Source organism: Staurois parvus, unplaced genomic scaffold, assembly GCF_062004578.1.
Source record: "Staurois parvus isolate SC_StPar_1 unplaced genomic scaffold, SC_StPar_1.0 ptg000207l, whole genome shotgun sequence".
NCBI classification, from domain to species: Eukaryota; Metazoa; Chordata; class Amphibia; order Anura; family Ranidae; genus Staurois; species Staurois parvus.
In genome coordinates, this window is record NW_028318003.1 from 7,827,636 (window position 1) to 7,853,318 (window position 25,683).

A 25,683-nucleotide genomic window follows, 5' to 3' on the forward strand; every position below is an offset into this window, starting at 1 on the left:
TAATAGGAATGGAGAATATCACTTACAATCAAGGATTAGAAAATTCGGTAAATCAGATTGAGAAAAAAAAAGACAAAAAGTAGAGACTTAATTAACATGTTCACATATATTCTGGGCCAATGTAAAAGGTTTAGCAGATATTCTTTTGGGGACTACTGTATACAGAAAATACACATTTGCAGCTCCTGATATGACTACATTACAGTGTAATCTCCTCTGGTGTAGAGGCCAGGGTGAGGGTGTCACTAAACATTTCTGCAGAATATATCAGAGCTATAATAATATTGTATGTGAGTGATTCAGTATGCACTGTATGGCACTACAGAACATGCCAGAGCGACATAAATGCATAATACTAATAAGACTGTAGGGTTGATTTTCTAAAACTGGAGTGTGCAAAATCTGGTGCAGTTGTGCATGGTAGCCAATCAGCTTTCAGGTTTTTGTCAAAGCTTAATTGAACAAGCTGAAGTTAGAAGCTGATTGGCTACCATGTACTTTCCGGTTTTAGTAAATGAACCCTGTGTATGGCTGAGCCACTGGTAACTTATGCGAGTGGTTCAGTGTTTTGTGTACAGCGCTTTTAAATATGTCAAAGTTATATAAATGCTTAATAACAACGCATGGCTGCGATGGGGACATTACAGTGAAAGACCATAGCAATTTGAAATATGGGTACCAGTGACATGCATTTTGTTCCTATTGGCTGGGTGGCATCATAGTGCACACTGTTCACTTCACTCATTATTTCACTTATCGCTCAGAATGCCAGTTACAGTACCAAGGAATGCTCCATCTCTCTCTATTTCACCAGATGAAGTAAGTTGGTTGAATGGGCACTGACGAGGGACATGGCTGGGATGTGAACTCTGTTGGAGGGACCATGTACTAGTGGTGAGCAGTTATCTCTCTATACTCCTTTAGTAAATCAGCCTCAGTATTTCAATTGTAAAAGATTCACTAAAGGAGTTAAGAATCTTCACACAATATATTTTGTAAATATTCAGAAGTACCTAATCATGTGAAAAGCAAATTCCTGTTTTTTATATAATTTATACAGGTACTGGACAAACTTAAGTAAATCATCAGACAATGAATTTTGAATGGGCTGGTTCACACAGAAATCGCACAGGAATAAGCTGTGCATGTCTGTGTGATTCACATGCAGATCAGTGGTGCAGTATGAGCCCTGTTATTGTAAATGGGCTCAAATCACACTGCAACGCACCAAAAGTAGTGCATGTACTACTTTTGGAAATACACTGCAACAGGATCACATGGTACTTCTGTACCATGCTACCTGGTGCAAGAAAACACACTGCAATTCTTAAATTGTTTTTGTTATCTTGATTCCTGCACACTTTTGTATTTTGGACATAAAGTTTGCTTTTATATTTGCTGCGTTCAATGTATTATATGTAGTTTTTACTTTCACTCCTGTACTTAGCTCATAAGAGACTCTTATTCCAACATCCTAATATCATGTTTTATAAAAAAAGGGGTTATCTGGAGGAAAGTATATATTTTTTGTGACAAATATACACAGCTAAAGACCCTACGAAGTCAAAAGGTAGGCCACGTTAGCTTGGATTGCATTGTTGATCCTCATAAAGTGGCTGTATGTGGATGCTTGGCTGCAAATATTCCCTGCATTGCTTCTGGCAATGTATTTAGTGTCATTTATAGTTCTAGTAAAATTTATCAATCATTTACACTCACCGAAGAAGCGGCCTTAATGGCTTTTACAGCTTCATCAAAAACACGTTTTGGCAGACGAAGATTGGTTGTACCACTGTCCACAATGCTTTTATCATAGTTGTACTGGGAACCAAGAAAAGAAATAAAAGAGAATGTTACAATATTAAAACAATATACAGAAAGGTTTCCACTTTGAACTTTAATGTGAATATCTCTTTCATGGGTGACACAAGGAACTGCAGAACTTTAGCAATTTCAATGGATTTCCAAGGCTAAGGCAAAGTTCACAACTATGAAGTGTGTTTTAGTTGTGTTGCATGTTACATGTGTTTTAGGTACGTTACCTTTGAACTCTATTGTATATAACATGCATTTTGATGAAAGCGCGTGAAAGATGCAGAAAGCAGGACTTTATTTTTTAAGCACACTGCACCTAAAACGCATAGATGTGAACAGATTGTTGTGTTGTGCTGAAAAATCTACAATAATTTAGCAAATGTTTCTAATGTCTGTTTTATATAAAAGGGTTAAAGTGGAAGTCAAATCCTAACTAAGCTTACATCTATTCCTACCCTCCTTCTAAACCTATTCTATCTACCCTGAAAAAGGAAAGATGTCTGTACTTACCTATTCTAAGGTAGCTCTGGTCTGGTCACATGATCGGGTCCCAGTGGCAACTTGTAGGGGAGGGACATGTGACAATGGATGCCCCATAGTAAGCCTATGGGTGATGTCATTGTCCAGGCTCAGCGATCTCTCCTCTACACTGAATCCGATGCTGAAGAGATCATGTGACTGGACTGCAGTGTCTTCAGAATAAGTCAGTATAGGTATCTTTCCTTTTACGGGGAAGATAGAATAGGTTTAGAATGGGGGTAGGAGTAGAATTAAGCTTAGTTAGGTTTTAACTTGCCTTCCACTCTAAGGAAGAACTAAACTCTGGAAGCTGTGCCTAAAAATGCAGGCAAAGGCCTTGTCACCGGTATTGCCTGTGGTCTCCTGCAGCTGATATTTTCCCATTACCGACTTACCCTGCTTTGTTCTGCACTGTTTCTCTGTGTGCAGGGGGTAGAGGTAGAGGCAGGGCTTTGCTTCCTCATCTCAGAGACTCCAGCAAGGAAAATAGTGAGCAGCACAGTAGTGATGTCACCAAATCTCGCTACAAATCTTCTGAGACTAGCAATCAGAGGCAGCATTGCCTTAGATCTCTAACTGAAGATAGGCGACTAAGAGGCTGAAGGCACAGGAGTGGCTGTTATTTTTCAGGAGGCATTTCAGACAACAGGTATCTTTTTTAGGGTACTGTTGAGGTACAATTAACATTTCCTAGATGTTTCCTTTTTACTTTTTGAATTCAAGTCTACTTTAAAGAGAAATTCCGGGTATGGATATTTTATTCACAGTGCGACATGAAGGATCATTAGCTCAGTGGTAAATTAGTTTTCAAGTAAGTTCACGTCAGTCAGGAAATATATTTAGGGCCTGGTAGCATGTGTTTATTAAAAAAAGGCAGAAAAACAAAAATCCAACATAAGCCTTACCACACAGGGGTTCTTCTCCAAGTGGTACTTTGGCTGTCTCTGGTTAGCAATACCTCTGCTTGTTTAGTCTACCAGACCACTGGCTATTCCATGCACACAGCCTTGGGCTTCTTTAACAAACACAGCCTTGAGCTCCTTAATGCACACAGCCTTGAGCTTCCTGGATGCACACAGCCTTGAGCTCCTTAATGCACACAGCCTGAGCTTTTTAATGCCCACAGCCTTGAGCTCCTTAATGCACACAGTGTCTATCTCAATGGCAGCCACTGCTCCAACTCTCCTCCACTCCACCTTTAACTCTCAACAGACCATCATTATAAGGACTGTGCGCACCTGAGTACACACCCAAGGAAATCGAAGACAAAAACTGAAGATGAATGACAGATTTCAAAAGATAGCAGGACAAACCCAAAACAATTCTTCAAATATATAATAGTAAAAAGGTCCGGTCCGAGCAAGTAGGCCCTTTACAAAATAATCTGGAGTAGGAGACTGGAGACAAAGAGAAAGCAAATTTAATAAATACCTTCTTCAACTCTGTGTATACAAAGGAGCATAGGCAGCTCTTGTCCACAATGGGCATGGTATTGATACAGCCCCAGATCATCCACATTGGCTCACAAATGATATGATCCAGAAATATTAAGACAGAATAAAGGTGAATAAAGCACCTGGACTGGATGGCATACACCCATGGGTCCTTCAAGAATTGAGCTCTGTTATTTCAAAGCCATTGTTTCTAATTTTTAGGGACTCTTTAATGACTGGCATACTACCACTGGATTGGCGTAAGGCCAATGTGGTGCCAATATTTAAAAAGGGATCAAAATCTTTACCAAGTAATTACAGACCTGTTAGTTTAACGTCTATAGTTGGGAAGATACTGGAGAGTTTAATAAAAGACCACATAGATTAGTTCTTGCTGGAAAAAAATATATAAGTAACAGACAGCATGGATTCATGAAAGATAGAAAAAATTTCTTTTTATGATGAGGTGGCTGTGGACGTGGTATACTTGGATTTTGCAAATCAGTATGTAAATGGATAGAAAATGGGCTAAAACACAGTGTTTAGAGAGTAGTGGTTAATGATTCATGCTCTGAATGGTCTAGGGTTGGCAGTGGTTAACCCAAGGTTCAGTGTTGGGACCCTTACATTTTAATATATTTATAAACGACATAGGGTTTGGGAATAAAAATCCCATTTCAGTCTTTGCACCAAGCTGTGCAGTGGAATAATGTCCTTACAGGATGTCTCCAACTTACAAAGCCGACCTCAATGCACTGTTTAATTGGGCAACTATGAGGCAAATGAGGTTTAATGTTGATAAATGTAAGGTTATGCACTTGGGGGCTAAGAATATGCATGCATCATACATACTAGGGGGAGTACAACTGGGGGAATCAATGGTGGAGAAGGATCTGGGGGTTCTGGTAGAACACAAGCTTAATAATGGCATGCAATGCCAAGCTGCAGTTTCTAAAGCGAGTAAAATCCTCTCTTGAATTAAAAGAGGTATAGACTCCAAAGAGAGAGATCATATTACCCCGGTACAAATCATTAGTAAGACCTCATCTGGAATATGCAGTTCAGTTTTGGGCACCAATTCACAAAAAGAACATTGGGGAACTGGAGAAAGTACAGAGAAGGGCAACCAAACTGATAATAGGCATGGAGGAGCTCAGCTATGAGGGAAGATTAAAGGAATTTAATGTATTCTCTCTTGAAAGGAGGAGATTAAGGGGGGATATGATCAACATGTATAGATACATCAGTAGTTCATATAGTGAACTCGGTGTAGAGCTATTCACCCTGAGGTCATCACAGAGAACAAGGGGGCACTCTTTATGTCTGGAGGAAAAGAGATTTAGTCTCCAAATAGAGAAAGGTTTCTTCACAGTGAGAGCTGTGAAAATGTGGAATAGACTCCTTCAAGAGTTGGTTCTGTTCAGCTCAGTAGATTGCTTTAAAAAAGGCCTGCATTGTTTCCTGGATACACAGAATATAAAAAGAATATATAGAAAAAGCTGATCCAGGGAATATCGGATTGCCTCTTGGGGGATCAGGAAGACATTTTTTCCCCCGTAGGAGCAAATTGGATCAAGCTTTGCTGGTTTTTTTGTCTTCCCCTGGACCAACTATGGGTATAGGATTATAACTTTGTTATTTATTTTTTTTTATGGTTGCACTGGATGGATTTTTGTCTTTTCTCAGCCAGATGAACTATGTCATACCCTGCTGATTGCTTACAAAACCCGGCCACTGGGTTGGAGATTTCTTCCCTCCCAAGGCGCTTTTAACTCTCCAAACTATGGAGCCCTATCCGGAAATACTACAATCCAGAGAAAGCTGCAAAAGCAGTTTTCTCCACTCACATTTTATGTTCCATAATCCTGCACTCAGCACATGTACAAACTCTGGGCCCTTTTCCTTACCATTTCCACCTATGTTCACCCAGTGACAGGGCCTCGCACTGTTACAATAGTTACATTGATCCAGTTTGGACCAATGTAACTATGTACATACCCTACCTGACTGATAGAAATCACTAAAGTAGACACCGCTTCTCCAGTGATCTCAAGTTGCTTCTGGGTCTTGCACCGAGCAGCTGCCTTTCTGGACACAGGAGGTCGGTCACTCAGTACGGATGCCATTCAGAGAATGCTTTGAATTTTTTAAATGAATGCAAAGCTTTCTCTGATTGGATGAGGTGGAGAGGTGAGGCAGTGACATTGGTCCACCATAGTAGTAGTGTCTACTACAGTGATTTGTATCTTCCTGGAATAACACATATATATTTACATTGGTCCAAGCTGGATCAATGTAACTATGTGAAAATATGCATACCTAAACTTCAGCTCTAATAGCAATATTAGCTAATTTACAGCTACAAAAATGCACATTTTCAAATTAATTTGCTGCTGAAAATGCTAATCTACTTCTTATGAGCATTTCAAGGACACTCACCTCTTTACAATCCATCATCAAATCCTGTCCATTAATTTCAATTTTTACAATGATGACCTCATAGTACCACTCTTTTCTGATTGGTGTATACCAGATATTGCCCACATATAAGGATGGATCAATTCCTCCAATCACCTAAAGAATGCAGTATAAAGATTAATGATTAGTATAAAGTTTGGCTTTACTGTCTGTTCACAACAAAAGAAAAGTGCTAGCCTTTTCATTTAATTTTAATTAAAATATTTTTTTTATCAGCAATGTCTACATTTTCATTCTATTTTAAACATTTTTATTCATACTAAAGAACAACATGTCATACAGGTTTTCATGCAGGAAGCAAAAATTCTTGGATGGAACTGTGGAGACAGTTTAAAATTCCAGCTTAATATACAAGTAAAAAAAACCCACAAATACAAAACTGTTGCTAATGTATAATCAATGATACAGATACAGAATATTTTATTAATCCCTAAGGGAAATTACTAAAGGTACAAGTATATATAACAAGACAACACAAAAATCACAATAACAATAAAATTACCAATAACAACAATTAATACCACATCTGGAGGTAGTGTGGTGGCAGGGCAGACAGCGGTGACTGACAGTTACCGTTCTCTGCTCACAGCGGCGGTGACCTCCTGACCACTGCACTTCTGAAAACTGACCTTTATATACTCTTGACCACTGCTCTTCTGAAAAGTGTACTTTACACAGAGGCATCCCTAGGGTTGGTGTGACCCGGTGCCGGAACACTTGGTGACACCCCCCTCCGACAATCCCTGCAGGATGGATCGGATCTGCGGATTGAGCATAATGGATCAGAGTCCGATCCATTATCCTCCCCAATCCACAGATCCAATCCATCCTGCGGGGATCTTCAGCTTGCAACCTATATGGGGTTAACTGATCTCTGCATGAGCTCCATAAAAAGGTAAGTTTTAAAGCAAGCCAACCGTCAACTTGCAATAAAAAACTTACCTTTTTGTGGAGGTCATGCAGAGATCAGTTAACCCCGTATAGGTTGCAAGCCGACGATCTCCACAGGATGGATTGGATCTGCGGATTGGGGAGGATAATGGATCAGACTCCGATCCATTATGCTCAATCCGCAGATCCGATCCATCCTGCAGGGATTGTCAGCTTGCATTAAAACTTACCTTTCCTTAGAGCGGGTCCGGTGTCACCCCGTGCAAAAGGTGTCACCAGGTGCGGCGCGCACCCCCCGCACCTGCCTAGGGACGCCCCTGACTTTACATACTCCTGACCACTTCACATACTCCTGACCACTGCACTTTTGAAAACTGTGCTTTCCATACTTCTGACAACTGCACTTTTGCAAGCTGTGCTTCACATACTCCTGACTTATAAGTTGTGCTGTACATTACATTTCCCAGTCCTATGCTACTACATTACTAGATTCCAAGCACAGCCTCTATTTCAACACCAGCACTGACAGCTCCTCCTAGAGTGTTCCATAGTAATGTGAGATCAGTCAATGTTGGGTTACAAGTAGCAGCCACTGCTAATTATTATTATTATTATACAGTATTTATAAAGCGCCAATAGTTCGCTCAGCGCTGTACATTACAAAGGGGGACAGAACATGTGACAGAACAATACCAATACAATGCAAAACATGAGGGGATTGAGGGCCCTGCTCTTTCGAGTTTACAATCTAGGAGGGAAAATAGAAACCAGCCACTGCTATTTGTATTCCAAACTGCTTCCTCTTCAGGGAGGGTTCCAGTTATCCTGAGGCTGCTGCCCCTAGAAGAGAGCTACTGAGACAGGGAACTGTAATTTGGGCCTCAGCAGGAGCTGGGCTGAAGGCGTGGAGGAGATTGCTAATGGACTTTTGCTGTAGGGTGCTGTCTTGAAGTCCTGATCTGGAGAAGAATCTTTTATCTCCCTCACTGAGAATCTACCTGTGGATGCTGGGTGGCAGACAGCTAGAGGGTGCTGTCTTGAAGTCCTGGTCTGGAGGAGGATCTTTTATCTCCCTCACTGAGAATCTACCTATGGATGCTGGGTAGCAGACAGCTCCTGGGTTTTTAGGATTTGAGACTCTAGTGTATTTTGCTCTTGTATGGATTTTGTACTAAGATGTGTGTTCTTCCATTGATTGCTACTTTCGTTTTGGAGTATCCTGTGACCCTAACCCCCCTCTCCTGTTCACGTTCTTTAGCAATAAATAGTAAAAAGACATCCCCTAGACTGAGCCTGTATTGTCAGTGTGCATAGAACTGTGCTTGTGAATGGCAGTCTCTGTACTAGTAAGGGAGACCTGGGTATATTCTCCACAGCCCCTTTGGAGGTAAGCACCATTGTGTTAAGACCAGAAGTTCAGGGAAGCAGCATGGAGAGAGCCGGAGCCATCAGCATTGAATGTTGTAAACTGCAAGTGCTGGGTAAGAATTTAAAGAAATAGTTTATTGAGGAAAGGTTATTTTTTTTGTGCTCAATGTGTAAAGCCATCAAAACACTGAGGGTTTAATACAACTTTAGGACATGGGGACCTATTGAAGAGGAGGTGAGAGCCTCCTGGCAGCTTATATTTGCCTGCTGTAGAGGGTTGTGATAGTACAGAGGGAATGTGTAGCAGACTGCTGAGTGTTCATGTGTTTTATTCAGAGAAGAAGGGCTTTGTTTTCTATGCAGAGTAGTGTGTGCAAAGTGTGAGGTGCATTTCTGGGAACTAGACCAACCTTGCCCAACAATGATGAATTTTATATAAGTGCATTTGTTATTATTCATTTTATAGCACAATTGTTTGAGCGCACACAGCATACAGTATATATTGGTTTCCTTATTTGCGATTTAGTCACTGGGTAGGAGGGATATATTTCCCATAGTGCATTGCAGTATACGCACATCTGTGGGGCCCCTATATGTAGTAGGGTGGTATATTTATTTTTTCAGTAGAGGCAGTGCAGCAACATTTCTGTTTGTACTCATACAATTGTTCACCATTACACATTTGTGGTTTTGCTAGCAGCAGCCAATCTAATTAATTAGTCCTCTGCGCAGGCTACACTTATATATATTTATTCAAATATAGTGACATAAAAGAAATAGGCAAAATATTAAATCTGGGGCCCTCAAATATTGGCCTAATCTTCCATATACAGTATTACCTTACAGAACCCCAAACCCACTATGTTGCTCAGTAAACAATAATTTAAATCCAAAGTATTTAAAGCTCAAACTCCATCTAAAGATATCAGATATCTCAAAACTGCATATCAGCAGATACAAATCCATTAGAAACCACTTATCATTATGCAGTGCACTGCTTATTTTTTATACTACAACACAACTTCTAGCCTAAATCATCAAAAAGGTTTATTTATTCCTGAAGTATGGCTGTTCTTAAACAGAACATTGATTTATTATATCAGTGGCCCATGGGAGCATAGTTCATTGCCATACATCAATTCACACATATTTTTTGCTGTAGGTTGCGGACTTAGTTTCTGTAATAGTTTAGAAGCTGTAGGAACGTAGTATTTTTACAAATTCTCTTTTATATTTGTGATTCTGTAGGAGACAGCTTTAGTCAGCTTGTCTGTTGTGTCTGTTGGTGTTCTTTAGATATGGAGTGATTCATCTCAGTCACTTGCTGTGTTGAGCTAGCAAGATGTGCTAGATGTAAAAATCTCTATGATGGATATTTGATGTCGTAGTCAATCAGCAGTCTTGGGGGCCTCCTAATGCATGCTGCGTGAGTTATTAAATACCTGAGGCACTTCCTGGCACAATGTCTTCCCTTCTGGGCTCTTGCTGTAACAACTGTCTTTGCCTTAGGTCTTTTGGGCCTAGGGAGTGGAGTGCTGCAAGGATCTCCAGTTCTGTGAAGACCCCTTGAAGATGGGATGGCTGCCATGGATGTTCTACTTAGGCCTGCAAGAAACAAATTGCAGTTGTCTCCTGCAACGTGAGTGACTGATGTGGAAAATGAACACAGAAATGTTTCTGTGCTGTCCTGCCTTGAATACTGAGGCTGAGATACCACTAGAACCTTGTTTGTCAAGAAGCCAATCTGAAGCTGAGGTGTTTGGCCAGCATAGCCTTATCAGTGGTAGACCCAGAATGTTAGAAAGATGTGTAGAAGACCAGAAACTATGTAGAATCATTAAGGTGTTCAGTGCTCCCTCCGCTTTCCTTGTTCTTCATATACTAGTGCAATAAAGCTACAAAAACTAACATGACTGGCACCCATCATTCTATACATACTCAGCAACCCATAGATCGCAATCTACCAGTAGATCGCAGCCAGGTGACTTGTAGATCGTGGTCTGGGCTTGCTGACACACCATCCCAGAGAATCAAACAGAGTCTGCTTGTAAAGTTGGAGCTGTAGTAGGGAGCAAGAGCTACATGTGCTGATGCCTCTTCTGTAGTGCCGGCTCCTGTCCCATGCGGAGTGATACCAGCTGCACTCCACCTCTTATCCTGGCTAGCAGTCTCCAGAGTGGTGCCAGCAGCAGAAAAGAAGAGATCTTCAGGTCAGTGTGAAGCAATACATTGGGCATAATAGCAGAAGGCTGCTTTCACAACGATGTGCTGCAGTTTCCCCACACTGCGGGTGCAGTGTACCTGCAGCTTTCCTGTGGGTTTGCTGCGCTTAGCCTTAGACTTATATTATATCCTGTGGGTTTGGTGCAAGTCACAGGAGTGCAGACTGAACTATAGTCCTGTGATCCATAGGGGGAGTACAGCCAAAAAAGCTTTGGCTATACTTCTCCTTTAAATGGCACCCCAACCTACTATTACAGTACCTGCATGGCAGTGAATGCCATACTTGTTTTGCACTATGTAAAAAGAAAAAAAAAGTCCTCTCCAAAAACGCACACTTGATCACTACAATTTTTCTATCTTACAAAACAAGTTCCTGCTTATCTTTTATCTTAGTTGTTACATATCGGCATGACAGCTGGAATCTGAATAGCTGCATGTAAAGAAAACACAGAGGGGCCCAGACTAAGTGCAGTATGGTACAATTCCATTTCTTCCGCTTCTTCATTGGAGGTCTGACGAAGAAGCGGGAGCTTCGAAACGTGTTACCACCCACTTTACGGAGTGACGTATCCTTGGTGTCATCTCTTCCGGTGCAAACCCATCTTGCGTTCCACGCTGGTTCCAGCAGTGTTCAGCCCCTCGTCACTGCTTCACTCCTGGACTTGGACTACAGCAGGCCACGGAACATCAGCCGGATCACCCTGGGGAACCTCCTGAGATGTTTTTAAATGTGTATTCTAGCTGCTCAATAGTGAGCTTCCAATTTGCTACATTTTAATAAATAGAATTGTCCCATACTGCACTTAGTCTGGCGCCCCTCTGTTTTCTTTACATACAGCAATCAGAGCTTCAGCTTCACTCTGGAGGCTGCCACTGGTGCCTACATAAAGTTTAGGTTATGGACATATCATGGACTTATTTGTTTAATTTATGGTTACATTCAAGTATGGTCTTTGGCAATATTTGCTTCTTTAGCGCCTATCTCCCCCCCTCCCCTCCTTTTTCTCTCAATCTGAATAGCTGCACCTAGTGAGCCATACCTTTACTTTGCTCACCACAGCTGCATACAAGAAATTCAAAGTATAAACTGGAAAAGCCTTTATAGATTTCTAGTTACTCACCATACTTCCGCCCACAGAAGCAGAAACATTGCTGTCCTTTATAGGGTATGCTGTCCCACAAAGCTGCAGAGAAAAGATGTTGGGTACCCGTGTTTGCTTTACAAGAGAGTCAAAGAAAGGTTCCAGAGTGTCATCCGGCTACAAAATCAGGAAGAAAAGAGCTTGCTAGTATAAGACAACCAGGAATACATAATAAAGCAAGGGAAGGAACACATTCTGCTAATAGTAAGCATTGCCCATATTTTGGAGAAAAACTAAAGCAGTCCATTGAGTTCAGACATGTCAGCATTAATGGTAACCACTATTGTTTCTTAAAGTGTTACTAAACCCACAACAGTAAAATCAGTCTGTATATGCAGTAAAACATGCCTGTTATACAGTGCTCACTGTGGAAACTAAGGGGTTTATCCTCCACATTGTGTAAAAAAGCTGTTTCATCATGTCTTCTCTGATCCTCCCCTTCTTCTTCTGTCCCCAATCCATCTACTGATCCATCTACTGAAGTACAGAGCTGTGGGAGTCACACTGCACATGCTCAGTCTAGTGTGTATGGCTAGATAAGTTTTTTTTTTTCTTTGGGAGGGTGCATGTGATCAACACAGGACCAATCAGCACTGTCCAGACAGAGGGTCAGGGGTTCTGCAGCCTGATAGGACAGTCAGAGCAGAATGAAAACTCCTTCTACAAGCTTTAACCAGTGCTCAGCTGGACACTGATAGAAGTCACAAGACTGCTATATACTGCTGACAAGAAAAGGTATTTAGCAGTTTATATTTACTAAAATAATTGTATTTCCATGTTCTGTGTACTGTGGGAGTTGCAGGCAAAAAAGTGAGAAATGCACAGTATTTACTGGGCTGTATGTATTAATGTCCAATTTTTGATACTTGGGCAATAGTGTCAATGTACAATATATATGTAAAAGTGCCCGTCAATTGTCAGCGCTGTATAAGTACCTGTAATAATAATTCCACCTCAGCGCTTGTTCTAGCTCTAATAAATCTGCTTCATTACTGGTGTGTCATGGATTGCTGGGTCCAGGCACAGAGCAGGCTGGAGGACTCAAACACTTGGCAGCTCCCTAGGGAGTCAGTGCTACATCACTATGCAACTGCAGGTCCAATCCCCAGATTTCTTTAAACGTAGGAAAGTACTCCCTAACCAAGGATCCCTTCAGACTCCAAGAGGCTGGATATTAGAGCAGAACTATAGGCAAAACTTTTTTTTTCATTTTGCAGAGAGTAAGGGTGGGTTATAACCCATTAGATTTTTTTGTTGTTGTCTTTCTCCCATTGAGGAGATTTCCATTCACTTCCTGTCCCATAGCCAAAACAGGAAGTGAGGGGAAATCCCTGCAAATTAAGGGAATTCCTTGGAGACCCCCAAGAGACCAGAACAAATGTTCCCACTGGAAGATTTCTCCTCTATTACTTTTCTGGGGACAACCCAAAATTTGGGATTTTCTTTTACTTTCAATGATAATGTTAAACAGGACAAACTAAGAGGGTGAATGTCTTTACAGTGGAGCTCCACCCAAAAGGGGAAGTTCCACTTTAAGCCTGTGTCCCCCGCTCCCCAAATTTGACAGGTACCCACTCCCACTTCCGCTGCGATCTCCTAGGCGATCAGAAGCGGACGTTGTCCTCCCCCCTCCCTTGCCATAGTCTTCTGGAACACATGACAGGTCCCAGAAGACTACAGGGCCATTCACAAAGTGCAGCGCTTCTCGCGCATGCGCAGCGGGCACCCCGCAAGCTATCACAGCCGGGTGCCCACACTGAAGATGCCGGCGCCAGGGAGCAAAGACGGCCGGTGAAACCAGCGGTGGTGAAGACACCGCTGGACCAAGGGAAAGGTAAGTGGCTGTATTTTAAAAATCAGCAGCTACAGTTTTTGTAGCTGCTGACTTTTATTTATTTATTTATGTGGAACTCCGCTTTAACAGGGGGCACAGACAGCAATGAAAACCGACAGGGGTCCTAATTCCTCTCCACTCTATCCAAAACTAAAAAAAAGGTTTTGCCTTCAGTTATACTTTAGGATTGGGAATCCTGTGCTTCCTGTTTTTATACTGGCGAGGAATTTTGGGAACAATAAAAGCCAGTGGTGTGCCATAGAAGATCATATGGCCCTGATTTTTTTCTTTAGTTAATTTAAGAATGATAATATTTTTTACAAGCAGCGGACTAAAACCGAATCTGTAGGTCCAAAGTATCTTTTTACTACTTTTACCAGGAACCTTTTGTGAGGGAAAGGTCCCAACCTGTTTTTTCCTCCCCACGGGTGGAAGGTAGGTTTCAAATAACTCCCCATGCATGAAACCAAACCTTGGGGTGGGGATGTGGTTCCTGCAAGAATTGGCTTTGAGTAGGGTGCCTATTTTTTTGCAGGCTTCTCTCAATGTGTCGGCACGTCAGGGACTGAAAAGAACATGCACACAAAATGTTAATAGTTTAAAGGGGACTTCTAACACTTGAAGGGGGGGGGGTCTTCAAAGTGCAGGTGCACTTTAAATGGGTTTATGCTGCTATTGAGATGATAAGAAAAAAGTAAAACTGCTTAATTAGTGTTGTGAAAAAAACAAAACATTTCTTCAAACTTTCAATATATTAAGTGCCCACATTTTACAATCACTCCAGGTTCCCGTTGTGACAGCAGTATACAGTACATTTACTCACCCTTGCAATTTCAGCATATGCAAGTCCAAGAATTCCTTCCCAGTTGGAACCATTGATAAAAAATTTGTCAGAGTCAGTGATGGCTGCAATATTTGCTACAACAGTAACATTGGGCCCATGTGGAATTGTAACCAAGTCCGTTCCCAATTCCCCTTCCCATTTTCCCTGAGTGTATGGAACATACACTCCTCTTCTGACATCTCTGTATGTTCTGGACCTATAGAAACACAATGACAGAAGAAGAGTGGAGAATCAGTATAAAGGAGAAGATAACAAAGATACAGGATTCTGAAAAGTTCAGTATAGCTCTGGAATGTAGAGGCTTTATGCAGACATATATACAATGTACTGTCAGGCTCCTCCAGTGACTTTAAATATTCCACACCGCAACATGGCCACACAGGGGCTGCATACTTGGCTTTAGAGTGATTGAAAACCTCTAAAATTAACAAAGCATATCCTTAAAGCAATCACAACCCCCTAATGAAGCCACGTGACCTGTGGCGTAACACGTAGGGGAGGGGCTATGACATCACTCTACAACCGTGGACCGCGAGTATACACTGTGTGCGGCGCACACAGCTAAAGATTGTCATTTTAACAAAGCGGTTTTATATTATATGAAATGTGAGTGCAATATTTGGGCACATAATAAAACTTCAGTCCTAAAGGATAAGGCACTATGTCCCTATTTCTTTCTTATAATATGTTACTGAGGAACATCGAAGGAGGATACAAACAGCAGCAGAAGGAGTGAGAGATCCCTGCAGGGAAATTGGCATATGAAGAGAGGAGCATTGGGAAGCACTTAAGGGATACCCACCACCCATTATATGGTGCAACATATTATACAGAGTTCCATTTATGAACAAAAAGCGGAATAAGCCTTTAATAGGCTTAAAAGGAGGTGAGCGTATAGCCTAATCACATTAAGGAGTCACTGGAAATCACAATTATCATTTTTGGATCACTTTTTGTCAATATTGGGATTGTCACTATTTTTCTCATCACTAGAGACTTTTATTGTTTATTAACTCGCTTTATATTTTTGGATCACAAACGTTTTTTTGGGACTGTCATTATTTATTTTGTCACCAGAGACTATTTAGTTTTTATTAATTTGGCTTTGAGTAATTTATTCAGGTGGCACATGTTGTTTTTCACATTTATTATGTTTCAATTGGCAGTATTTAAAATAGAGTGTAAATTGATACACATTATTAACACTAATTAGGAGCGCGACATTTATTTATTTTTTATATCCTTCTATACTGTGCATTTGTCTCAGTCCAAAACACTTAGTGTGATTTTTGTCTGCTGTGTACTTCTGCATGAGTCACTTCTGACAGGTTATGCTGACTTCAAGGGATCCAGGGGGACAGGGAGGGAGCTTCAGTACACAGCTTGCGATTGACAGCCTCAGCTGTGCATGTTTCCCTATGAGACTGTGTAGAGGGGGTTATGATATGTCCCTCCACTTAGGTCTCAGATTACTCTGTTATGCAGTATGATCATATCCTTGCCCCCTGCCTTCTGATGATCTGAAATGCTGTGTAAACTGTTTACTTTTGTGACAGACTCAACTGGGACTGGGGCTTTCCGAGAGGACTGGGGCTAGCCTAGTAGAAAAGAAGGGGAATTTTGTCTGCTTTTCCCAGTCAGAGCATGGAAAAGTGTTCACTTCAGCGTCTGATCCCATGGAGAGCACAGATCATTCTCTAATGATGGACAACAACGTGATGAATGCTGAGAGCTAAGCTTGGATTAATTCTCTGAATAAAGACAAAGCTTCCCTTCTGGAGTGGATGGAAAGGTGTAATATTAGTCTTGTACAGGTTAATGGCCAGAGTAAAAAAATAAGGTGGCCCTCATGCAGATTGGGTTGGAGAAGCTTCTCCACTTGGGACAGAAATATTTATCAACAATCTCCCTCAATAAATCTGTGAAGATAAATGGATTCCACTTTTTCAGACTGCTGGAACATTGTATGCGTTTTGCCTTATGATGACTTTTCTAGTGGTCAGATTACACAAGTGAAAGCCAAACACCTGAAAGACAGCATGTGTACTTCGTGTAACCAGGGCTGTGGTTGCTGGACTGACTGGGGTGGGCTCCCTGACTGGTCTAGATGCCTAGCTGTTGATTTGCGTACTGTTAATTAGATCACTGTTTAATTAGGTTATTGTTAGCTGCTAGTTGTTCATTAGATATACTGTTAGATATACTGATGATATTACTGTTTAAAGTTTGAATTGTTTAGGATCATGTAATCCTATCTGATTTTATGTGGTATGATTTCTGTGTGAATTTTCAATAAAGGGGTTCCTTTTTGCACCTAGGTTAGTGTCGTCTAGTTCTTGGGTGCAATTCTCAGGGACAATACCTTGTTCCTTTGTTCCAGCCGTGAGGAAAGATCTCTCTGGCGGAGGCACTCAGTTGCGGTGCCAGGCAGTCCATCACAACTTTGAACGGTTACAGGTAAGAGATGGTTACAGGTAAGAGATGGTTACAGATAAACAGCTACAACTTATACATGAGGATTTGTTTCACTTCTGTGTATCACCTGAAGCTAGTTACTTCAGTGGTTATATCTACAGTTGCAAGAAAAAGTATGTGAACCCCTTGGGATTACGTGGAGTTTTGCATGAATTGGGCATAAAATGTGCTCTGAACGTCATCTAAGTCACAACAATAGAAGAACACAGTCTGCTGAACATAATACTACACAAACATTAGATGTTGCCATGGTTTAATTGCACATAACATGTAAACATTCACAGTGCAGAGAGGAAAAAGTATGTGAGGCCCTAGCTTAATGACTTCTCCCAGAGCTAATTGGAGCCAGGAGTGAGCCAACCTTGACTAAAAATAGTGTGATGATATTGGATGTGTTGCTGACAGCTGTCCTGCCCTTAAAAAACACACACCTGTTTTGGGTTTACTGGTTTCAAGAAGCACTGTCTGATGTGAACCATGCCTCACAGAAAAGAGCTCTCAGAAGACCTATGATCAAGAATTGTTGACTTGCAAGAAGCTGGAAAGGGTTACAAAAGTATCTCCAAAAGCCTTGATGTTCATGTGTCCACGGTAAGACAGACTGTCTACAAATGGAGAAAGTTTAGCACTGTTGCTACTCTCCCTAGGCGTGGTCGTCCTGTAAAAATGACTGCAAGAGCACAGTGCAGAATGCTGCATGAGGTAAAGAAGAATCCCAGAGTGTCAGCTAAAGACCTACAGAAATCTCTGGCACATGCTAACATTTTTGTTGACACATCTACAATAAGGAAAACACTAAACAAGAATGGAGTACATGGGAGGACACCACGGAGGAAGCCATTGCTGTCCAAAAGAATATTGCAGCACGTTTGAAGTTTGCAAAAGAGCACCTGGATGTTTCACAGCACTACTGGCAAAATATACTGTGGACAGATGAAACCAAGATTGAGTTGTTTGGGAAGAACACACAACACTATGTGTGAAGAAAAAAAGGCACAGCACACCAACATCAAAACCTCATCCCCACTGTAAAACACGGTGGAGGGAGCATCATGGTTTGGGGCTGCTTTGCTGCCTCAGGGCCTGGACGAATTGTTGTCATTGATGGGAAAATGAATTCCAGAGTTTATCAAGACATTTTGCAGGAAAACGTACGACCATCTGTCCGCCAACTGAAGCTCTGCAGAGGATGGGTGATGCAACAGGACAATGACCCAAAGCATACAAGTAATTCAACAAAACAATGGCTGCAGCAGCACAGAATACGCCTTCTGGAGTGGCCCAGTCAGAGTCCTGACCGCAACCCGATTGAAATGCTGTGGCATGACCTTAAGAGAGCGATTCACACCAGACATCCCAAGAATATTGCTACACTGAAACAGTTTTGTGAAGAGGAGTGGTCCAAAATTACTCCAGATCGTTGTGCAGGTCTGATCTGCAACTACAGGAAACGTTTGGTTGAGGTTATTGCTGCCAAAGGAGGGTCAACCAGTTATTAAGTCCAAAGGTTCACATACTTTTTCCTCCCTGCACTGTGAATGTTTACATGTTATCTGCAATTAAACCATGGCAACATCTAATGTTTGTGTAGTATTATGTTCAGCAGACTGTGTTCTTCTATTGTTGTGACTTAGATGACGTTCAGAGCACATTTTATGCCCAATTCATGCAAAACTCCACGTAATCCCAAGGGGTTCACATACTTTTTCTTGCAACTGTAAGTGCTAAATCTAAGTGTTTACAACTACTTTAGTCAGCAGAGCATACAGTAAACCTGCATTTTGCCTATGCATGACAAAGCAACAGGGTTGCTTTTCTGCTCCTCTATCAAGCAGCACGTACTTACCTTTCCTTTGCTCATTTACTGTTCCATTTAACTGAGAAAAGCAGAGAAAGGAAGTCTCATGTAACAGCTGGTTCACACCAGAACACAGTGTAAGAAAGGTGTGTTCTGTGTGCATTTCCCAAACCTCATTCAAAATGCACTTCCTTTGTGGTCTGCTGTGGGTGCCAGTACTTTGCTTATGGCAATCCAAATGCAGATCGCTAGTGCAGTGCGTTTGCGGGCATCAGACTGCATAGTTCTGCAATTTGATGTGATGTGTTTTTCACAAGTATTGCATGCACCACTTTTTGTGAAATTCGCTGCAGTTTTCAGCCCATTCAAATATATAAGCTGAAAATCGCACTGCGCAGGAATCGCATAGGAACGCGTATTGCATTCCTAGGGAGATTCTGATGTGAACTGGCCTTAAGAGTTAAGAAGGTGGAACCTACTCAGGGCCGAGGATTGTCTCTGCATAACCATTTAACAGAGCCGGTCTGCAAGGGTCAATCACTGGTTTGCTTTAAGTCCTCATGCACACTGGACATTTTTACAGCAGCTGTTTTTGGCTTTTGATGTTTTTTCTACAGCCAGTAAACTCCCCAGCATGTTATCCTGTGTGTCCATGCACACATAGACTGTAATCAACGTTTTTTGGCAGGGGTGTTTTTTGGCTGGAAAAAAACCAGGACTAGTGGGTTTCCAGAGGAGTTTTTTAGCTGTACAAATGCTCTAATGCGGTAAAACGCAGCAAACCGTCATTTTTGGACTTTTTTTGACCAAAAAATATTTAATTTTTTTTTTTGTAAAAAAAAAAAAAAAAACACTAAAAACTGCAAACATGGTAAAGTGCAATAAAACACCACAAACCCGCGTTGTTGGACTTTTTTTGACCCCAAAAAAGCGCTAAAAACTGCAAGCGCGTAAAAACGTCGCTAAATGCTAATGCAAACACACTAAAAAAAGCTGAAAAACTCCCATTTTTAACGTGACTTTACACAGCTAACATTACCAGCGTTATCAAAACGTCCTGTGTGCATGGAGCCTTAATGTGGATCACGGCGTTCACAGATATAACCTAAGGCTCCATGCACACTAGCATTTATTAGGCTCAAATAAGCTGTTAGAATTTTTTTTCTGCTTCTAGAAGCTAAATAGTGTTATCCTATGTGTCCATGCACACTACTTTAGGCTATCAGCATTTTTTGAGCTTCAGCTTCTAGGAGCAGGAAAAAAAATTTTTTGTAGAGTTTTTTTTAGGAGTGTTTTTCCAGCAGAAAAAAAATGCTAAACGCTCCTAAAACACTCCTAACAGCTTTTTTCCTCTACATGTACTGTAAAAATGCTAATAAAATGCTTTTGAACACTACTAATATGCACTATTACCAGCATTTTTTATTCAGCGTTTTTTGAGTAAAAAAAAAAACACTAGTGTGCATGGAGCCTAAATGTGTATATTGACCTATCATTCAAATGCTTTTTCCTGATAATTCTTCTCCTTCCAAATCTCAAATGTGTCAAAAAAACAGTGATCACTATGCTAACAAGTGTTGTTTGAAAGATGCGGGTAATATTGAAGCAGCAGCCAATGATGATTCAAGCGAAGGATTGCTTTATACCAGTGATCTGCCTTTCTAAATTCAATCTAAAATGATCGGCCTTATCAAGTTTTTGCAGGAAATGAAATGAGGTAAAAAAAGCAAAGGAAATTAGGTTCAACCTGTTCACAGGGGGTACAAGTGACTGTGATAACCTCAAATGTAATTCAATGGGAAAAGCTTTCTAAACCACTTGTTTGTGCCACACAGATGCATTATGGATACGGTAGAGATGAATTGGATATAAAAGGTACCTGTATCTATGAAATAATAAACAGGTAAAGGTTTATATCCATAACACTATGGCTAACCCTGCTAAAACTAATAGACAGACAATTACTGGCACTGCACAGAATTCCATTGTGCAGGAAATATTGGTGCGGCTGACAGATTCATGTACCTGTTGGGAATGGACACTCCATCCTCGGTGCGGCCAAACACTCTCCTGCCACCACCGGGACACTCCCAGGTGTTACTTTTCATTTTCACCATCACATCTCTCATTCAAACCCCCTCAGATGCACTTTCTCTCCCCAGATGCAGTAGCCCTAAGCTCAGTGTTTGAGAGCGCACTCCTGCAGTGTTGGGGGTGAACAGTAACAGCTAGGGGTGTCTTAGAATGTCCCAGCAATAAGGCAGGATAGGGGACAACATCTCTCGGAGTTTTTCAGTCAGGCTTTGGGAGGTATGTACAGCAAACCCAGATACTCCTGTGCTTGGATTGCCTCAGCATAGTCTATGGCCACATTTCAGATGTCCTGGAATGTGCACTCCTTGCTGCCCTCAATGGATCGGGGAAGTCCAAATGCACTGGATATAAAGAAAACAGAGGGCACACCGGCCTAGTGCATTACGTAAAAAACATTTATTGAAGAAATAAAGATATGTATCGTACTCACAAATGACAATAATGTAAAAGGCACATCGTAAAGAACATCAATGTCCAGTCCACACTACGTGACCATCCGCAATGGGAACCTTGGACTTTCAACAGACTAATGCGTTTTGAGGGCTTGCCTTTCCCTCAGAGCCTCGAAACGCGTTAGCCTGTTGGAAGTCAAAGGTTCCCATTGCGGATGGTCATGTAGTGTGGATTGGACAGTGCTGTTCTTTATGATGTGCCTTTGACATTATTGTCATTTGTGAGTATGATACATATCTTTATTTCTTCATTAAATGTTTTTTAGGGTAATGCACTAGGCCGGTGTGCCCTCTCTTTGTTTTCTTTATATTCGGGAGATATGTACCTACACCTATAGCAAGAGCATTATTGAACCTTGGTCAATGCTGCACAGTTTGTTTGTTAACTACAGATGCCCCTTATCTGTATAGGCAGTTATTGGTAAAGGTGAACTATGTCTTCAAAGCGCAATGTGTATGTAACTGAACTGATAAATATTTTAACCTCTTGCCAACCTGCCACAGTACATTCACTGCGACGAGGTCTCAGCTAGTTCCCCTTAGCTTTTAGGGAATCCCTTCCGCCTTACTAAAAATCTGCATAAATAAAAATGCACCTGTGTGGGGAGGGGATAGATAGTATACTTACCTCTCCTCTGGTTTCTGTGGTGCAGGTGGGTGACATCACCCTAGTGTGGACATGATTCTGGGAAATGCAAGCACTCCAAATCTTGCAAGAAGATGCTGCAACGTCTGAAAGCAGAGTTCCAGTCAGTAAGCATGTGGTGCTCCTCGAGGCTGGATGGAACACAATCACCCTGCCAGCAAGGAAAAGGGGAGCAGCATCCCATGTTGTACCAGAAACTAGGCAGTGTGCAGAGGGAGAGGATGGACGCCGCTCATACTCATCCCAAAGAGTCTTGTGAAGACATTATGGTGCGAATGACCTCAGCGGTCACTCCAGCCATGTCTCCGACGCGTTTCGCCCCACCCATAGGGGGCTTGGTCATAGAGACATTCCAGTCACACTGTAAAAAAAAAATTAAGTCAGCAGCTACAAAAACTGTAGCTGCTGACTTTGAAGAAACAGCCACTCACTTGTCCCTCGATCCCACGGTGTCCTCCCCACTGCCCGTTTCACTGGTCATTTGGTGGTTCCTGCCTCTGGCATCTTCAGTGTGGGCACCCGGCTGTGACAGCTTGCGGTTTCACAGCCGGGTGCCCACTGCACATGCACGAGTAATGCTGCGCTTTCCGAATGGTCCCGTAGTCTTCTGGGACCTGTCACTTGTCCTAGAAGACTACGGGGAGGGAGGGGGGAGGACAATTTCTGCTTCTGATCTCCTAGGCGATCGCAGAGGAAGTGGGAGCGAGTACCTGTCTTTAAAGTGGAACTTCCCCTTTTGGGTGGAGTGCCGCTTTAATGAGATTTGGAGTATTCTACCTTCCCCTTATCTCACTGGAGAAAGGTAAGTATAATATCTAACTTCTTTATGAGGAAGGGGGGGGGGGGATACCTCAAAAGTCGATGATTTGCTGCTTTAACCCTATCATTGTTTATGTAGTGCTGCCATGGACGCAGCAAGTAAAATGGAGGTGTAATGCAGCCTTCCCTGTTGATGGACAGTGTTTTGGAGCAGTTTTCTACATTTTGGCTGAAAATGAAATATTCTCAGGGATTACCTATGTGCTGCATGAAGACATTGCAAAGTGAAACAAAAAACAAGAAGCACACCAACCTTGCTCTGAGGAAGAAGGCATAGCCTTCGAAACGCGTCAACTATACTGAGTGTCTACTCCCATGATGGGATTCGCGCTGGCTTCTTATCTTTGAAGTCCTTTTGAGGACTACATGCCTGATTTTATTCGCTGTTTGTGAGTACCTATCTTCTATTAATACATTCTGTTACTGAGGTAATGCGCAAGGTTGGTGCGCTTCTTGATTTTTGTTTCACTTTGCAGTATCGATTGGGCTTCCCCAGCCCTGGTTTGGAGCTGCGCCACCTTGAAATATACTGGTGGTCGCCTGTTCTGGTGTTGGTTCCATCTATTTGCCACCGGTCTGGGCCCTAGAGCGCAGGAGAAATCGCATCTGGTCTACTGCATGAAGACATATTGCCATGCAACAACATGCGTTCTATGCATTGACGCATTGTGGTGCTGTATATTTTGAAAAGCTCCCCAATGCACTAAGGCAATACATATGCGTTTCAAGGTGCTGTGACCCATCGTAGTGCATTGCAGCATACATTTGGTGGCACTTCCGTTTATTGGGATATGTTTGTAAGTCACGTCAGTGGGCTGCCTCAATGCAATGCATGTTAGAACATGACATATCATGCGTTAACGCACATGCATTAATGCAGCGCACAAATGTAAATGGGCCCTCACGGAATATTGTGCGTTATAAAATAAATGATTTATTTTCTCAGTACACAGCACTTGAACAGATAATAACAAGCTCACCAGCTGCTGTTTGCTCTGGTTTCCATAGTAACCCGTCCTCCATCTGTCTCCTCACCAGCTGAAATTTTAACTGTTTAACAGTCTGACAATCATATTTTATTTTGTTCAGAAATTGCAATTACTGTAACATGACTACTGCCAATGTAAACAGAAGCTACTAGCTATTTACTCGAGGATCACCAACGAACATTGGTAGCAACTACTAAAACTGGAACACCCAGAGTCTGGCGCACTTGTCTATGGCAACCAATTAGCTTCTAGCTTTCATTTTCAAAGCTTAAAGTGGAACTGAAGGAAAAAGAAAAAAAAATGCAAGCAGCTCGGCTGTTAGTTGCAGAGGATACATGCAATGAAATACATCTATAAACAAAAACTGTATAAAGTGAGCACTAAGAGAAAAAACTGGGATCAGCTAGCACAAATGGTGACCCCACTCCATATCACAATAAAACATCACAAAAGTGCTGCTCTACGTGAGATACTAATGATAACTGTATATACCTGATAATAAAACAAAATCAACCCATATAGATGAAATGTCATACAGTAGCCCATGAATGTTGCTACATATCAAGACAATAAATATACAAAAATATTATATTATGAAACATGCAATCATAAATAATAGTGACTCAACCAATAGTCCAAATGAATAAAAGAAGTCCTTGATCCACTAATATTCAGTGCATAAGGTGCTCAGTGGCATAACGGTCTGCACCCACAATTAGTATGAACCGCAGTCCTGAACAGAGTGAAGTGACATCCCAGAGACCCGCCTTTGAGAATGTGCATGAAACACGTCAGAAGGCCTACGTGCTGATATCACGCCGCCGAGTCCATATTTTTGGTCCAGCAGCCATCTTTGACACACTACTGAAGGCCACGTATCAGCCCTTGAGAGGAGGAGATATGCATACCTTGGAGGATTTTTACTACAAACCTGTTTTACTTAAGTTCTGTTCAGTGAATAGTGGTGAACGATTTCAAGGATGTCTTATTTCCACATTGGGATGTCACTTCACTCTATTCAGGACTGCGGTTCATACTAATTGTGGGTGCAGCCCTTTATGCCACTGAGCACTGAATATTATTGGATCAAGGACTTCTTTTATTCATTTGGACTATTTGTTGAGTCACTATTATTTATGATTGCACGTTTCATAATATAATATTCTTTGTATATTTATTGTCTTGATATGTAGCAACATTGGGCAGCACAGTGGCTAAATGGGCAGCACAGTGGCTAAATGGTTAGCATTTCCACCTGGCAGTACTAGGGTCACTGGTTTGAATCCCAACCATGGCACCACCTGCCTGGAGTTTGCATGTTCTCCCTGTGCTTGCGTGGGTTTCCTCCAGATAATCCCATTTCCTCTCACAATCCAAAGACACGCTGGTAGGTTAATTGGCTCCTGTCTAAATTGGCCCTAGTAGGTGTATGTATGAATGTGAGTTAGGGACCTTAGATTGTACACCCTTTGAGGGTTAGGGACTGATGTGAATGTACAATATATATGTAAAGAGTTGCGTAAATTGACAGTGCTATACAAGTACCTGAAATAAAACATTTATGGGCTACGGTATCACATTTCTTCTATAGGGGTTGATCTTTCTTTGATTTTCAGGTATATACAGTTATCATTAATATCTCAGATAGCGCAGCACTTTTGTTATGTTTTAATGAAATACACCTACCTGACTGTTCACAGTCTTTTAATGACATGTAAACTGAACTGCACAACTCAGTTTACATTGCTGGCATGGGCAGAACCTGGAAGGAGGTGGAGAGAAGATGCCGGTATCAGTGAGGGACCTCTTACGGACTTCAGACCCTTGGAGATGAGGTAAGTATAGTCCCTGGAATTCACATAG

General features: G+C 41.7%; 1 protein-coding gene across 1 annotated transcript in view; it reads right to left on the bottom strand.

Moving 5' to 3' along the window:
• BACE1 (beta-secretase 1) overlaps window positions 1-25,683 on the bottom strand; it is an 87,563-nt gene that overhangs the window by 16,044 nt on the left and 45,836 nt on the right. Inside the window, exons 3-6 of the mRNA XM_089678612.1 lie at window positions 14,527-14,743; window positions 11,849-11,986; window positions 6,207-6,341; window positions 1,720-1,821 (exon numbers count right to left, since the gene is read on the bottom strand). Coding sequence (XP_089534738.1) covers window positions 1,720-1,821; window positions 6,207-6,341; window positions 11,849-11,986; window positions 14,527-14,743 — 592 coding nt within the window. The remainder of the gene's footprint in view (window positions 1-1,719; window positions 1,822-6,206; window positions 6,342-11,848; window positions 11,987-14,526; window positions 14,744-25,683) is intronic.